Here is a 16,947-nt window from a genome sequence, read left to right as displayed (position 1 = left end):
TCCTTATATTTCGAATTTGTGTTAACAAATAGTTCTTCACAATTTAAGGAATTTGTGAAATTTAGAAAAAACAAAATACAAGCCTTTAATCTCAATTAAAATTCACTTTTTAATACAAAATGTTAATGTATCATTCTGAACTATTTCATCATGTTGAGAATTTAAAAAAAAAGGTTCTTGGTGGAAATAAAAGCCAAATATTTTTTTATTGGAGCCAAAATGCGGGGCATGGAGAAGAATGGCGGGAGGCTTGGTGACGTCACAGAGGCTGGGAGACCAGTTTTGTGGGGCCTGGAGGTAATTTTGCAAATCCTGAGGCTCGGAGATTATTTTTGCTGGGATCATGGCGCCTCTGCACCCCCTCCCTCCCTTACCTTGGTTTTAAATTAAGAGAAAGACGGAAAGTATAAAACTGTTCTTCTTGTAATACAAGAATACTAGGTTTAGCGCTACTTTACTGCCACTGGCAAATTGTGTACGCTCTTAGCAAAACTCTATTAATATTATGCCAAGTAAATATTTTAACCTTAAGCTAAAAACAAGCGCTTAGCAATTTTTAAATCTACATGTCTAATGCTACAAAATGTATAAGAGAGTTGGTGAGGGAAAACCAAACGTCAAGGGGTTGTGACACATTAAAGTGGAGGCTGTTAACAAATTTGAGGCCTAACTTTCAGAGTTTACTAGATTTCAGTGGGCAACTAAAATACTTAGTTTTTTTTACATGATTTTCTAATTTTTTTTGAATATTTAAACTGAGATGTTTCGTAAGTCACAAGTGTTATTAATAATTTTGAAATGTATTTATTATTGCATGTTAATCATATTGAATTAGAATTTGATAATTTAGCTTTTACGGACGCAGTTGCTGTTGATTTAGCTATTGTAGAAGCAGGAGCTATTGTTTAAGCTGTTGTGGAATCAGGAGCTGCTGTTTGAGCTATTGTTGAAGCAAGAGCTGTTGTTTAAGCTATTGTAGAAGCAGGAGCTATTGTTTAAGCTGTTATTGAATCAGGAGCTGCTGTTTGAGCTATTGTTGAAACAGGAGCTGCTGTTTAAGCTATTGTTGAAGCAGGAGCTGTTGTTGAAACAACGGTAGCAGCAGATGTTGGTTGTCCTGAACAAAACGTCATGTTTAAATTTTTCCTTTACAATTTCAAATCTGCCCTCTCCCCCTCCCCAACGTGAATAGGAAGGCCGGTCATATCATTTCTACATTCGAGCTACATTTTCCGCACTTTCTTGATCAAGCCATCCATTTTTTTTTCAATCTGACCCCATTATCAATGAAATATTAAATTATCCAAACGTAAATTGTCGCAAAATTTTGAATTAACTTAAACTTTCAGGCTTCTTACATGGAATTTTCCCGGTTTGTTCCGAGATAAAAAAGGAGAAGTGGCTCGGATGAAAAATGTGGGAAACTGTTGCTCGGTTGCATAAATTATGCGACTGCCATCCTTCCCTCTGGCCTCACCCAACCCTCCAATAACTGTTTGAAGTTTGGCTCCACCAAGTGCATCAGGGTCTTTAAACTTTTGAAAATTGAGTTTAAAGTTTTACCTCTTTGTAAAGTACACTGTAAAATATATTTTAGAACAAAGTTGTGACAAAGATTTATCAGGAAGTCCCAAAATAATTTGGAATTTTTGAGACAACTTTATCTATAATCTTCAATAGAAATAAAAGAAAAAGGGGATAACGCAAAGACACAAAGTAAATTTTGAGCTCTCCAAAATGTGGTGAATCTCTTTATATTGGAGACAAAAATTCATCATGGTATGATAATTTTTGGGATTAGAGCATGGGTTTCTTATTATGTTCGAGTTGATTGTGATGATAGAAAAACCAACCACTGATTGGTAGACAGTAGGTTTCTGAACCAGTAGCACTCAGGGCGTAGGTCACACTTTCACTGTGTCAAACATTCACGAGAAATATACAGGGTTACCCACAAAGGATAATAAAGTAAAGACGACCTGAAATTCTTAAAATATGACGATACTCAGGATAAATTTAGTATTTGTCTTTAATAACCTCTTTTAATGGCTTAATTAATGATTTTGCAAAGATATAAAACAGTGTACAGTTCCAAGGAATCATGAATATATATATATTCCGTACAGTACCAGGGAATCATGAATATATATATATTCCGTACAATCGTCTCTAAATCTCATTCTCCTATGTGGTTAACCCTGTATAGAAAGTAAAAACGCATCAAAAAACACTGTTTGAAACTCTGATTTTTAATCCCTAGAGGTGTGTACACATCTACGTTGTAGACCTTACACATTTTTGGGTTTGAGTTTGTGGCAAAAACTCAGTTTATTTAAAGAAATGAAAGGGAAAATCCTTCAGTTGGGATGAAATTGAGATTAAAGAGAGAAAAAGAAAAATAATTTTAGAACGTTTTTCAACAAAAAATGTAAAACTGAATGTTTTCCTGAGAGAGGCAATGTCGTAGTTGGATGAAGCAATATCATTAACCCAGTCCGGATACCTAGATATACAATATATTTGTACAAAACTTTTTTGGATTTAAACCCCTAAAGAAGCTGGGTGGGGGGGGGGGGGGGGGGTTGCTCTATTTTTAAGGCCAATTCACATTTGGAACTTTAAAAAAGTATTTTTTTTTGGAAAATGGTGTTTGTGTAGGATGGTTTGAAGGCTTGTCTGTGATTAAAAAAAGTTCTAAATATTGACAAGAATACAAGAATATATAGTTACCTAACAAGGAAGGGTAGTCCTAGATAATTGGCAAGAATACAAGAATATATAGTCACCTAACAAGGAAGGGTAGTTCTAGATATTGACAAGAATACAAGAATATATAGTTACCAAACAAGGAAGGGTAGTTCTAGATATTAACAAGAATATAAGAAAATATTGTTACCTAACAAGGAAGGGTAGTTCTAAATATTGGCAAGAATACAAGAATATATAGTTACCTAACAAGGAAGGGTAGTTCTAGATATTGTCAAGAATACTAGAATATATAGTTACCTAACAAGGAAGGGTAGTTCTAAATATTGGCAAGAATACAAGAATATATAGTTACCTAACAAGGAAGGGTAGTTCTAAATATTGACAAGAATACAAGATTGGATTCCAGCACTTGTTCACAATGTCAACTAAATATGGTAAAAATCAAGTAAAATTACTTTTAGTGATAAATTACAGATTACATATATTAGTTTTTATATTAAAAATTATGGATTAGTTATATCACAGATATTGTATGATATAAAGAAGATCTATATAATCGAATTAGAATTACAGATTACATATTACAAGTTAGAGATTAGAGAATAGAGATTACAGATTACAGATTACAGATCTAAGTTACAATTCACCTGATGTAACGTTATTAACATAGTTATTTGCAGTAGCCGGGTTTACAATATCTGCGTCCCAAACCTATATTTTATATTTGTTAGATATTTTAATGAAAGGGAATTGAGTCTCTGTCACAAACTCTGATTTGCTAATCCCTATATCTTTACAACTCAATTTCGTAGACCTTAGATATTTCATAATATAAATTATGTTGATTAAATAGTCTAATTATAGAATATCAAAACCTTCAAATAACAAAGATGCTGATGTATACCTTAAACTCCAGTATTCCTGATTTATACCTTAAACTCCAGTATTCCTGATTTATACCTTAAACTCCAGTATTCTTGATTTATACCTTAAACTCCAGTATTCCTGATTTATACCTTAAACTACAGTATTCCTGATTTATACCTTAAACTCCAGTATTTCTTATTTATACCTTAAACTCCAGTATTCCTGGTTTATACCTTAAACTCCAGTATTCCTGATTTATACCTTAAACTCCAGTATTTCTTATTTATACCTTAAACTCCAGTATTCCTGGTTTATACCTTAAACTCCAGTATTCCTAATTTATACCTTAAACTCCAGTATTTCTGATTTATACCTTAAACTCCAGTATTCCTGGTTTATACCTTAAACTCCAGTATTCCTGATTTATACCTTAAACTCTGCAGTATTTCTTATTTATACCTTAAACTCCAGTATTCCTGATTTATACCTTAAACTCCAGTATTCTTGATTTATACCTTAAACTCCAGTATTCCTGATTTATACCTTAAACTCCAGTATTCCTGATTTATACCTTAAACTCCAGTATTTCTATTTATACCTTAAACTCCAGTATTCCTGATTTATGACTTAAACTCCAGAATTCCTGATTTATACCTTAAACTCCAGAACCTCTGACTTGAATGTGATGCTTAGTTTCCAGTCTTCCGTGGGGTTTTCAAGCCAGGCCTGGTCCAGGTACAACTTACCTACATAGCCCTAAATCAGAAATAAATTAATTGACAAAAATTGTGAAGAGGTTTATAAAAAATAAATTTTATATAATAACAAACCTTACTCCAGATATGAGTTTTTTGAACATAAATTCCAGCATTGCACTGAGCAGTCACTTTTCCAGCCTTTAGATAAATATTCAGTCTTATTATTTAGGTATATTTATCAATCAACGTATTGACCTATTCATGGTCTATATATCGGTATATTTATCTTTCGAAATATTTATTCTTCTTAACCAGTATATTCATTGATCTGTTTATCAGTCTTTTTATTGATTTCTTTACTGGTCTAATATTCTTCTATTTATCGATCTTTTTATCAATCTATTTAGCGATCTATTTATATTTTCTTTTAATAGGTATCTGGTCATACTAGAAAAATTCTAGATATATAAAACGCTACATAGATAAAACGCTACTTCATAAAATGCTACTTTCATAAAACGCAAGTAAAAGAAAAAACGCCACTCCATCAAAATATCATGATATTAGGTTTGAACTTTAGATTGGATGATAAATTGTATTTTTTATATATAATTACATAAATTTTCGTAACTTGAATGGTCTATAATACCGAACTGTGTTTATATACAGTGTGGATTGAAACAGCTTTTGGGTTTAAGACCGGCGCGTGGAAATCGACGAAATTAATCTTCAACATCATTTCAATACTCAAATATGTCATTTAAGTCTTATTTCGATATATTTATAAGTGTCTATCTGTTTATCTATTCAACTATCTATTCGTATATAACTAACTATTTTCTTATCTAGTATCCATAAAATTATTTTCTAACAAGGATAAAATCAAAACATTAGTATTTTTTCAAAAAATAAGTTACCAAAGAGCAGAAAAAAGCCAAGAGGAGTATATGCGTAATCCCAACCATTATTTAAATAACTGAACTTGGATCTAATCATATTCAGTACGTTAAAATTCATAGCTTAAAACCATAACAAATAAAAAATCTAAAAATACTTATTTTTTTTAATTGAAAAGTTAGGAAAACCGAATAAAAAGACTTAAAAAAGTTAAAAGAAGTAATTTCATCCCTGTTTATACAGGTGCAAAACATATAAACAAAGGTTTAAAAAACAAAGATCTTTTCAAACAAAAGGATTGAAAAGTTTTTAAATCTTTTGTTTCTTTTTCAGCATGTGTTTTCTATGCTGAAACACTTTTTCACAGGAAAAATATTTATTGGATCGATTTTATTTTGTTCAACAGTGCAGTCCCCTGATTTGATCGATTCCCATTTGCTTGAACTATAATTGATTAAAATGGATCAAATTAATAGATGAAAAAAAAAACTAAATTACATGATCACAACAAACATTTAGTCTGTTTTTTTAATATAGCGGATCAAAAATATTTATATTGGGTTTGAAAATCTTTTTTTTCTTTTTTAAAGCCCAAGTTTACTTTTGCAGCTTAGAGCCGCATTAGCGTGGATAAGGAAAAAAAAGTGCGTTTACATTTTTACTATCTGCACGATCAAATTTTTTATTATTCAACCTTCAAGATCCTTCAAGATCCATATGTTATGTAAATATAATGTTTATCTAATAATACGGTGGCCTAACTAGCCCTATTTGCGTGGGGGTGGGGCAAACAAGTTAAACGAGGAGAGGGAATAAAGGCGGGTCTCCACGTTTTGGAAAATATATAAAAAAGTGGTGCTTTAAGGGGTTAGAGTGTCGGAAAACTGAAATATTTCAGGGGTGCTTATTGTTCAATAAAAGTACACCAATTTCTCAAAAAACGTGATATGAAGTTTCTTTGTTCGGCAGTGTGATTGTTATGCCAAGAGTTCAACAGTTTTTTGGGACAGCAGAGAAATTAAGTTTTTTACAGTCCCTGAGCAACATCCTTTTGTCGTAGTCATCTGTGTGTCATTTCTTAAAAAGAGAAAATATCGAGAATTTTTATTCTAGTTAGTTTTGGCCCAAAAAACGTAAACAACCGGTCAAGTTTAAATTTTTGTGCAGGTGGGACCTCACATCGACGGACAAAAAAAGCAAAAAAAAAAATCCAGCAGACCGGGGTTTTACTTATTTCGTGGAATTTCAATAAACAGTTGCATTTCCTGCATCTATCTATAAATATATATATAAATATAATTTCAGTTTCGATTTATCCCAAATTTTGCAAAGGAAAATCGGTAGAAACACGAGTACGATTTTAGCTTGGCTTGAAAAGTTTTACTTGAGGGGCCGGGTTCACTTTATAGAGAAAATCAGTCTCCAGGCAACCCTGGGTTCACTTTTATAGAGAAAATCAGTCTTCAGGCAACCCTGGGTTCAATTTTATAGAGAAAACCAGTCTCAACGCAACCCTGGGTTCACTTTTATAGAGAAAATCAGTCTTCAGGCAACCCTGGGTTCACTTTTATAGAGAAAACCAGTCTAAACGCAACCCTGGGTTCACTTTTATAGAGAAAATCAGTCTTCAGGCAACCCTGGGTTCACTTTTATAGAGAAAATCAGTCTCAATGCAACCCTGGGTTCACTTTTATAGAGAAAATCAGTCTTCAGGCAACCCTGGGTTCACTTTTATAGAGAAAATCATTCTCAACGCAACCCTGGGTTAACTTTTATAGAGAAAATCAGTCTGAAGGCAACCCTGGGTTCCCAAGCTAGTATATATTTAAAGTACTAAGATTTGAGTAGAATGCATCGTATAGTCCAATCTATCCAGTCTTTACATGACAGTTTCCAATTTTGAAGTTCAAAGGTTTGAATTAATCATAAGGTTATATATGTACATATATGAGAGGGATGAGTTGGTAGATTTTTAAACAAAAAATCACCAAACCTCTCGTATTGGCATTTCAATACCAATCACCATACACTGGTATCAGCGGCGTAAGGAACCGAGGGCGGGGGGGGGGGGTGCAAAGGGGATGTTAAACGTTCGATAGAGAGATACATTTAAGTTAAACTCCTTTACTTTAACTTAGATATAGGTTTGAATGTTACCGTTGTTAATCGTTGATGTACACTATGAATAGAGATTTGCTTTCAATTTCGGGATCATTCCCTTTCGAACTCAATCAAACTGACTTTTTGTACAATGTAATAAATATTTATGGAACACCGTGTGGAGCTGTACCAAAGCTTTAAGAAAAAGAGTTTCATGGAATTATTATTACTAAAAACCATAAACTATACAATATTTTGACACTAAACAAAAACAGTTTTATGTCTTTTTTCCAGATAATTCTATGAAATTATTACGCGGTGTGGAATACTTGGTCTTATTTTGTATAAATCTGTTTTTTTGCTTTTGTAAATATTTTTGTAAATACAACATAAATATAAATATATATATTATTACATATATATTTATATATATATATCCATTTATCTAATATTTTACATTTTATAAACATAGTTTAGATATCTATCTTAATCCCCCGGGTTGATTAATTACTATAATTAGTCATTAATTACAATGATTAGATGAGACTCCAGCTAATCTGTACTAAGCATCCTATTTGTATAATTTGCCTCTCTCTCTCTCTTTCTCTCTCCTATCCTATACAATTAACTATCTACCTTTCTCNATCTATCTATCTATCTATCTATCTATCTATCTATCTATCTATCTATCTATCTATCTATCTATCTATCTATCTATCTATCTATCTATCTATCTATCTATCTATCTATCTATCTATCTATCTATCTATCTATCTATCTATCTATCTATCTATCTATCTATCTATCTATCTATCTATCTATCTATCTATCTATCTATCTATCTATCTATCTATCTATCTATCTATCTATCTATCTATCTATCTATCTATCTATCTATCTATCTATCTATCTATCTATCTATCTATCTATCTATCTATCTATCTATTCTTTAAAAGTTTCACTGTGAGACGAAATTTCAATTAAAAGTTTGGTCTACAGAATCCCTAATGAGTTTGTATTCTAGAAGTAGAAAGTAGAAAAATAACAATTTCAATTTTCTCTGTTCTCTCAAGCGGAGAACTGCATTGACCAGGTTCATTAGAATATTCTTTAAATGGTATATACTAGAAGTTGTTATCCTGTACAAAACATTTTATCCTAGGTACTGTATACGCACATATACAATCGGTTCAACATGCAATATATTCAAGTGCTAATGTAATTTCAAGTTTTACACCCTTCATTTCAAGTTCCCTTCATTTCAAGTACCCTTCATTTCAAATACCCTTCATTTCAAGTACCCTTCATTTCAAGTTCCCTTCATTTCATGTACCTTTCATTTCAAGTACCCTTCATTTCAAGTACTCTTCATTTCAAGTACCCTTCATTTCAAGTACCCTTCATTTCAAGTCCCTTCATTTCATGTACCTTTCACTTCAAGTACCCTTCATTTCAAGTACCCTTCATTTCAAGTACCCTTCATTTCATTTACCCTTCATTTCAAGTTCCCTTCATTTCATGTACCTTTCATTTCAAGTTCCCTTCATTTCAAGTTCCCTTCATTTCAAGTTCCCTTCATTTCAAGTACCCTTCATTTCATGTACCTTTCATTTCAAGTTCCCTTCATTTCAAGTTCCCTTCATTTCATGTACCTTTCATTTCAAGTTCCCGTCATTTCAAGTTCCCTTCATTTTAAGTTCCCTTCATTTCAAGTACCCTTCATTTCAAGTACCTTTCATTTCAAGTACCTTTCATTTCAAGTACCCTTCATTTCAAGTACCTTTCATTTCAAGTACCCTTCATTTCAAGTACCTTTCATTTCAAGTACCCTTCATTTCAAGTACCCTTCATTTCAAGTACCCTTCATTTCAAGTACCCTTCATTTCAAGTACCCTTCATTTTAGAATTACATTTCCGATTTATCGTGTACCCTTTAAACCTTTAAAGTGTGTGTTCAGCTCCATTTATAAAATAAAACCTGGACACTTAATTATTAACTATTTAAAATATTTGGTTCGCAGTGCAACATATCTGTTAATTTTATAATGTTTGTGTGCACTTGTCTTGCAGACACACTGTGATTTTTCCTTTTTTGACAGAGCATAAAAATAGAAATTCAAATTTTTACTTCATAAAATTGATGAAAAAATGTTGGAAATATTAGATTTTTTTTGAGAAAATCCAGAAATCGATTCAACTGAGAGATGATGAAATGTAATTTCCTCTTCTCGATCTACAATGTATCTTTATATATAAAGTTGTAATCTCTGTACGTTTGTCTCGTCTGCTTGTTTGTCCGATCATCTTGGGAACGCTTGGGCCGATTTGCATAAAGTTTTGATGTGGGAACTCGTTCTGAAGCTATAGTGATGTATTCCTAGAGATACCCAGAAAGATAGATGGATGGATATATGTAAAATATATATAGATGAAAGATATATAGATAGATATTTAGATAGATATAAGATATATAGATAGATAGATATCTATATAGATAGATAAATAGATATATAGATAGATAAATAGATATAAAGATAGATAGATTTATATAGATAGATAAATTGATAGATAGATAGATAGATAGATAAATATATAGATAGATATCTATATAGATAGATAAATTGATAGATAGATAGATAAAATAGAAATATTCGGAAAGAAAGAATAAACTTATTTGAAGTCTTGAGACGTCTTGACTTCTATTTGGAAGAAATGGTGAAAATTGGTTCTCTTGAGTGCCATAAATATAGTTCTATCAAAACATTAAGCAAATCCCTTTTTTACTGGATTTATTAAATCTATTTCTCCACAGAGTTTTCTCTACATTTATATATTAAAACTATTGTTAAAAAATAAATAATATTTTTTTAGACACTCGGTTAAAAGCCAAGGCTGTCTCAACTCTAGTGTCAGACATATTGTGAAACTTTGTCAATCTTATTCCAAACAATCTTCCGCGGGTTGAGAAACAAATCTAGAGATTCCCCTGCTGATACCGACCAATCAGGAGGAGGCACAGAAAAAACGACCAATCAGAGAGCTTTCTTCTTCCCGGCGGACCTGCGAAGGTCTCCTATTGGTGTTGATCTTAATGCTGGGCTTTGATTAGTCGCCATGTATTTAGAGGATGAGGATTGGAGGATTTTCAAGATATGCCATGGGTCAATACGGAGGCTGAGAGGAAGGTCTCCATGGTTTTGTGGGCAAAATATCCTGATTTCATGGCATACACACTATACCAGCCAGAATAATAGACAGAATAAAGAGATAGATAAACAGATATATAGAGAGAGTTACATACACACGTACAAGTTTTTTTTACAAGCTTGAGATTAGAGGGTTATAACCGAAAACTTCTTTTATACAAAATCATATTATCCACTCTCCGCTAAAGCCCACTTTTTCTTTGGTCTGTGTACTGCATGCACTGCAGGACGCACTGAAAGCTTAGTTTAGGGTGTTACACGAACAAATATATTCATTACGTTTGTTGCTGTTTTCAATATCTAAAAATTTTGTGTCAGTTATAGATGCTTGTCGACATAGCTTTAATTCCTACCAGCATGCTAGATCCTTAATTCATGCATGCTTTCTCTATCAATGGCGATCTATTATCCTTCATTCTTCATCACCATAGTTTCAGTAGAAGTAAATATTTCCCTTTACTGCAATAGCGCCGATATAAGGATTTATCTCTAATTGGATAATGCGCTAGATAGAAAGAGAGACGTTACTGTCATGCAATTTCTATTGGTTCAGAATAGACAACAAACACATGGCTGAACCCTGATTGGATCTGGCGCTAATGGACTCGGCATACTAGAGGATATTATGATCATGCATTCTTCATTAATTAATTTAATTACCCTCTTTTCTGCTGTTCATTCTTTTAATCCTTCCTTTAATCCTTCCTTTATTCCTTTCTGCAGTTCTTCCTTTAATCCTTCCTGTAGTCCTTCCTTTAGTCCTTCTTGCAGTTCTTCTTTTAATTCTACCTTTAGTCCTTCCTTCCTTTATTCCTTGCTGCAGTTCTTCCTTTAATCCTTCCTGCAGTCCTTCCTTTAATCCTTCCTTCTGTATCAGGTTGCAAGTGTACTGTGTACTGTATCAGGTTGCAAGTGTATCGTGTACTGTATCAGGTTGCAAGTGTACTGTGTACTGTATCAGGTTGCAAGTGTACTGTATCCAGCAGGAAAAGTATTAGAAGGGAAATGTGCAACATTTTCTCATCAATATTTACTCTTTCCTTGAACTTGGTAACTATGTTTCTTACTAATTATCTATTTAACTATCCATCTAACTATCTATCCAATTATCTATCTAATTATCTATTCATATGTATTGTATGGCGCAAATTTGTAAGCATGGGTGGATTGTTGCAATAAAAAGAACATTAAAATTTACATTGTTTTATTCACTTAAAATTCCCTTCAAAATTAACTCACTCGATCATAAACTTCTAAATCTTAAACTCAAAACTGAAGTTTAATTTTCTAAACTCCTAATCCTCTAAACTCCTGAAGTCTTAAACTCCTAAATTTCTAAACTCCTAGAATTTCTTGTATGTGTAGTGTATACTATATACGGAAAGTATGTTAGCAGATGTGTTTCTAAAGATCCTGAGAATATATTATTCATAAGGGATGAGGGAGGGAAGTGGGGTGGGAAGGAGGGAGCGGGGGGAGGGAAGTTGGGTGGGAAGGAGGAGAGGGGGGAGGAAGGGAAGGTGTACGTAAATATAAGATGAAAATATGTGGTATACAGATGAAAACTTAATAACAATGTAGAACACCCTCGCCTTTTCTTTCCCCCATATATATTTTTAGGATTAACATTTGTTTAATATAAGATATATCCATGTTTTAACGTTATATATTTAAACAAAGAGAGTTCCCAAGGGACCTGGAGAACTTTCCGTTCTACGAACCCAAACCTGTATCAGGGTATACCCGGGTATACGGCAGGGGAGCAAACTGTCAATCAACTTTATATTCAGAAATATATTGACGTAAAAACATTTAAACTGATTTCTAAACTGAAATAAAACTTGTGGAAATGAATTAAAAAGACAAATAATGTTATGTGTGAAGTCCTCATGGAACATAATGTTATGAACCTGACCTAATTTAATTTTTTTATCGTTATAACATCGCAAATTTTAGTCCAATAAAGGAGGGAAAGATACTAAGTTAGTAAAAGTAATAATGCTTGCTTTCTCTGAACTCTGAATTCTAAACGCTGGTCGGTTAAAGAATCTATTCATATTTAATAAGAATGACCTTTACTAGAGTTTTACGTTTTGGAATAAACCAAAAATAGTCTTAGTCAATATTATTAAATAGCTTAAATAGCTTTAATATCAATGCATATTTAAGATCACATACATTTTCCTAAAAATTTGTTCTTTAACCCCATTTTAATATTTCAAAAAGATTTTATGTTTGTTAAATAAAAAGAAACACAGAAAAAACTTTTCTAGAATTAAGGCATTTCTGTATTGAAGAAACTGTGAATATGATTGCTCATGCATTGCATTAATACAGTTCAATTTACTATACAGTTTACTATAAAATCCTTATACAAATATTTTAATGAGTACTCTGCCATGTCACAAAGTGTACTACGCGTCAAGTTGCAAGTGTATTGTGTCAGGTAGAATATGTATTGTTGACTACGTTCTGTATCAGGATGCAAGTGTACTATGTACTGTATCAGGATGCAAGTGTACTATGTACTGTATAAGGTTGCAAGTGTACTATGTACTGTATCAGGATGCAAGTGTACTATGTACTGTATCAGGATGCAAGTGTACTATGTACTGTATCAGGATGCAAGTGTACTTAATACTGTATCAGGATTCAAGTGTACTTTGTACTGTATCAGGATACAAGTGTACTATGTACTGTATCAGGATGCAAGAGTACTATGTACTGTATCAGGATGCAAGTGTACTATGTACTGTATCAGGATGAAAGTGTACTACGTTCTGTATCTGGTTGAAAGTGTAATATGTACTGTATCAGGTTGCAAGTGTACTATGTACTGTTTCAGGTTGCAAGTGTACTTTGTACTGTATCAGGTTGCAAGTGTACTATGTACTGTGTCAGGTTGCAAGTGTACTATGTACTGTTTCAGGTTGCAAGTGTACTTTGTACTGTGTCAGGTTGTAAGTGTACTATGGTCTGTGTTAGGTTGCAAGGGTACGGTGTACTGTGTCAGGTTGCAAGTGTAATATGTACTGTGTCAGGTTGCAAGTGTACTATGTACTGTTTTTGGTTGCAAGTGTACTATGTACTGTATCAGGTTGCAAGTGTACTGTATCAGGTTGCAAGTGTACTATGTACTGTATCAGGTTGCAAGTGTACTATGTACTGTTTCAGGTTGCAAGTGTACTATGTACTGTATCAGGTTGCAAGTGTACTATGTACTGTANCGGGGGGAGGGAAGTTGGGTGGGAAGGAGGAGAGGGGGGAGGAAGGGAAGGTGTACGTAAATATAAGATGAAAATATGTGGTATACAGATGAAAACTTAATAACAATCCAGATAATATAATTAAGAAAGCAGCAGCAAAAAATAGATATTTCTTTCAAAGTTTACGGTTATAAAGGCCTTATATATCAATGATAAGAATGAAGAAAAAAATGTACGGTAAATCTATAAAAAAAAATGCCGATCAGTAATGGAAAAAACTTCCCCCCGGGGCCCCGAATAATAAAATTAAACTTAAGATCAAAACGAAAAAGATAAATATGTCGACTTGGAAATAATTAAAAAAAATTTAATGAAAGATATCAATACAGAAAAGTTAAAGACTAGTGAGTAGGTATACGATATGTATTATTGTAAAGGATAAGCTGATTTATTTTAATTTCCAAGTTGGGAAGTTAGTTATAGATCGATTATTGCATGATATTTCTGTGTAACATATCAACAGTAAAATATAACTTGAAAGGTCTCAATATTTTCCAAAAATATAATTGTTGATAACATTTAAAGTTTAATAATGCGGAGAAGTTTTCATGCACATTGTTTAGTTTTGTTTAGAATTAATAACTATACTAACATTAATATTATAGGGTTGCTCATAAAGAATAAGAGACGACTGTACGTAATTTATTCTGTCGTTTTTATATGGCTGTTTAACCTTGGACTAACAAGATGCGTTCGGTTTTTATTTAATACAATCGAATTTTGGTCTATACAATAGGGATATTTACAGTATATTGTGTTGATTTTCTTTTTCATTTAAAACGCATCAGCTGAGAAAAAAGTTTAAAAAAAGGTGAAATATGTTCTATTTATGCACAATAGGTCAAATTGTGATCGAAAGTCACAGCTAAGTGGGTTACGGACTGAACTGATAAATCAACGTGCCTTAATTAATCACAAAACTTACATCTTGAGTGCCAGAGCAGGAGTTCTTTTAGATTGACTGATTATTTGCGACAAACTCTATTTTTTTAATCCCAATTTTTTCGCAACCTGATGGTGTGAAATAAACATTTGATGTTTCAAACTTTGGTTTTCAGGTATATCAGAAATTATAGTTTGAAATATGAAATTAGTTAAATCACAAAATCTAATAAGAAAATTAGAGTTTGTGTTGAGTATTCAGATACTTTATATTAATATAGTTATCAAACTATAACAACTATTTTTTGACGCTTACTTGAATATACGCTTTCACACACTCTCTCTCTCTCTCACTCTCTATCTCTGATTAATAATGTATGCGAACCTTGAACTTGGTATAATCTGTGACATAATATAACTTGGCCAACATTTTAATTATTTATATATAAACATGAAGTTTATCGACTCTAGGCTAGTTGATCAAATATTTATTAGATAGAGTCTCAACTCTCAACTCTGCATTAAACTTAAATAAATTTAAGAGTTCCTGGCTTGTAAATTTATAAACAAACTGCATGCAGCGCAGTTTATGCAGTTTAATTATATATTTTTTGTACAAGGTGTCTACGCTCTTTAGAGTGTCTAAACTCTACAGGGTGTCTAAACTCTACAGGGTGTCTGTACAACACAGAGTGTCTATACAACACAGGGTGTCTATACTCTACAGGGTGTCTACACTCTACAGGGTGTTCATAATGTACAGGGTGTCTATACAACACAGGGTGTCTATACAACAGTGGGTGTCTATACCCTAAAGGGTGTCTAACTCTACAGGGTGTCTACATTCTACAAGGTGTATACACTCTACAGAGTGTCTACACTCTACAGGGTGTCTAAACCCCTACAGAGTGTCTATACTATACAGGGTGTCTATACTCTACAGGGTGTCTACACTCTGCAGGGTGTATACACTTTCCAGGGTGTATACACTCTACAAGGTGTTTACACTTTACAGAGTGTTTACACTCTACAGGGTGTTTACACATCATAGTAAATCGTGCTCTTGCATGGTCTAGATGAGGATTTTTGGGACACGACATGAAAGTTTAAAAGATAAAAAAATATATTGGGGTTTAAGATATTCTGTGCGTATTTTGGCATTATAATCCAATATACACAGAAAGTGCTTTTCTATTTATAATTTGACTCCGTCTTCTCTCAAAATTCTTATGAATGGTATTTTAGCAATCTCTTGATTCTCTTATTCTCTATAAGTGTCATTGCCCCATATCTTTTTAAGCGAGGAAGTGGAAGGAGGATTCTAGATTTTTTTCTAGACAATTTTTTGTGATGTTTTTTTGATGGTTATTATATCGTTAGAACTGACGAGGGTCAACCTAGACCGAAATCTATTTTCAATAAATGTGGAACTAACATCTACTTTTTTAGTCTACACAGGTTTGGTTCATCACCATCAGCGAATTTTAAATTTTTTCATTTAGGCATATAAATAGATCAAGTCACATATTTTCCTGTAGTGTAGCCCAAAACTTGAGATGTTATGAGTCCTAAAACTAATATTGGGGTAAGAATCAGGAGGGGAGGTTATAGACTACTCTCCCCCCCCCATACCATTGCTAGCTAGCTGGGTAAAAGGTTTGGAGACGTACGATGAACTTAAATTTTTATTGATCACATGACTAATCAAGGTTGTGGTGGAAGTAGGAGGGGTGGGGGGAGGTGGTGGCTGTTACCCCTCGGATTTGGACATATGACTAATAATATTAACCATATATTAATGTTTTCCGTACTATGTTCATTGTAGGCACATATTATCTTTCTAATTAAACAATTCTAGTAGAAGAAAGCTTAAGAAAAAGCATCAACTAAGGTTACAGAAGCGAAATTTTTAGACAAGCTACGGACAATACTGACAATATAGACATTGCGGACAATACAGACAATGCAGACAATACAGACAATGCAGACAATACAGACAATGCAGAATATACAGACAATGCAGAAAATACAGACAATACAGACAATGCAGACAATACAGACAATACAATACAGACAATACAGACAATACAGACAATACGGACAATACAGACAATACAGACAATACAGACAATAAAGACAATACAAACAATACAGAAAACAAAGACAATACAGACAATACAGACAATACAGACAATAAAGACAATACAAACAATACAGAAAACAAAGACAATACAGACAATACAGCAATACAGACAATACAGACAATACAGACAATAAAGACAATACAAACAATACAGAAAACAAAGACAATACAGACAATAC

The 16,947-nt window shown here is 32.9% G+C and overlaps 1 protein-coding gene across 1 annotated transcript; it reads right to left on the bottom strand.

Annotated features, from left to right (window-relative positions):
* Nucleotides 1–784: 784 nt before the first annotated feature.
* Nucleotides 785–5,271, bottom strand: LOC111712214 (uncharacterized). Its single transcript, XM_023486771.1, has 8 exons — nt 5,192–5,271; nt 4,407–4,472; nt 4,231–4,332; nt 3,357–3,420; nt 3,062–3,134; nt 2,447–2,503; nt 1,854–1,915; nt 785–1,117 (listed from the first exon to the last, which is right to left on the bottom strand). The coding sequence occupies exons 1-8, from the start codon at nt 5,237–5,239 to the stop codon at nt 1,056–1,058; spliced, it is 534 nt and encodes a 177-aa protein (XP_023342539.1). The 5' UTR covers nt 5,240–5,271; the 3' UTR covers nt 785–1,055.
* Between the last annotated feature and the right edge of the window lie 11,676 nt (nt 5,272–16,947).

The sequence above is a fragment of the Eurytemora carolleeae genome, unplaced genomic scaffold, assembly GCF_000591075.1.
Source record: "Eurytemora carolleeae unplaced genomic scaffold, Eaff_2.0 scaffold298, whole genome shotgun sequence".
NCBI classification, from domain to species: Eukaryota; Metazoa; Arthropoda; class Copepoda; order Calanoida; family Temoridae; genus Eurytemora; species Eurytemora carolleeae.
The sequence above is the reverse complement of the archived record's forward strand: the minus strand, read 5'-3'. Positions and strand labels throughout refer to the sequence as shown.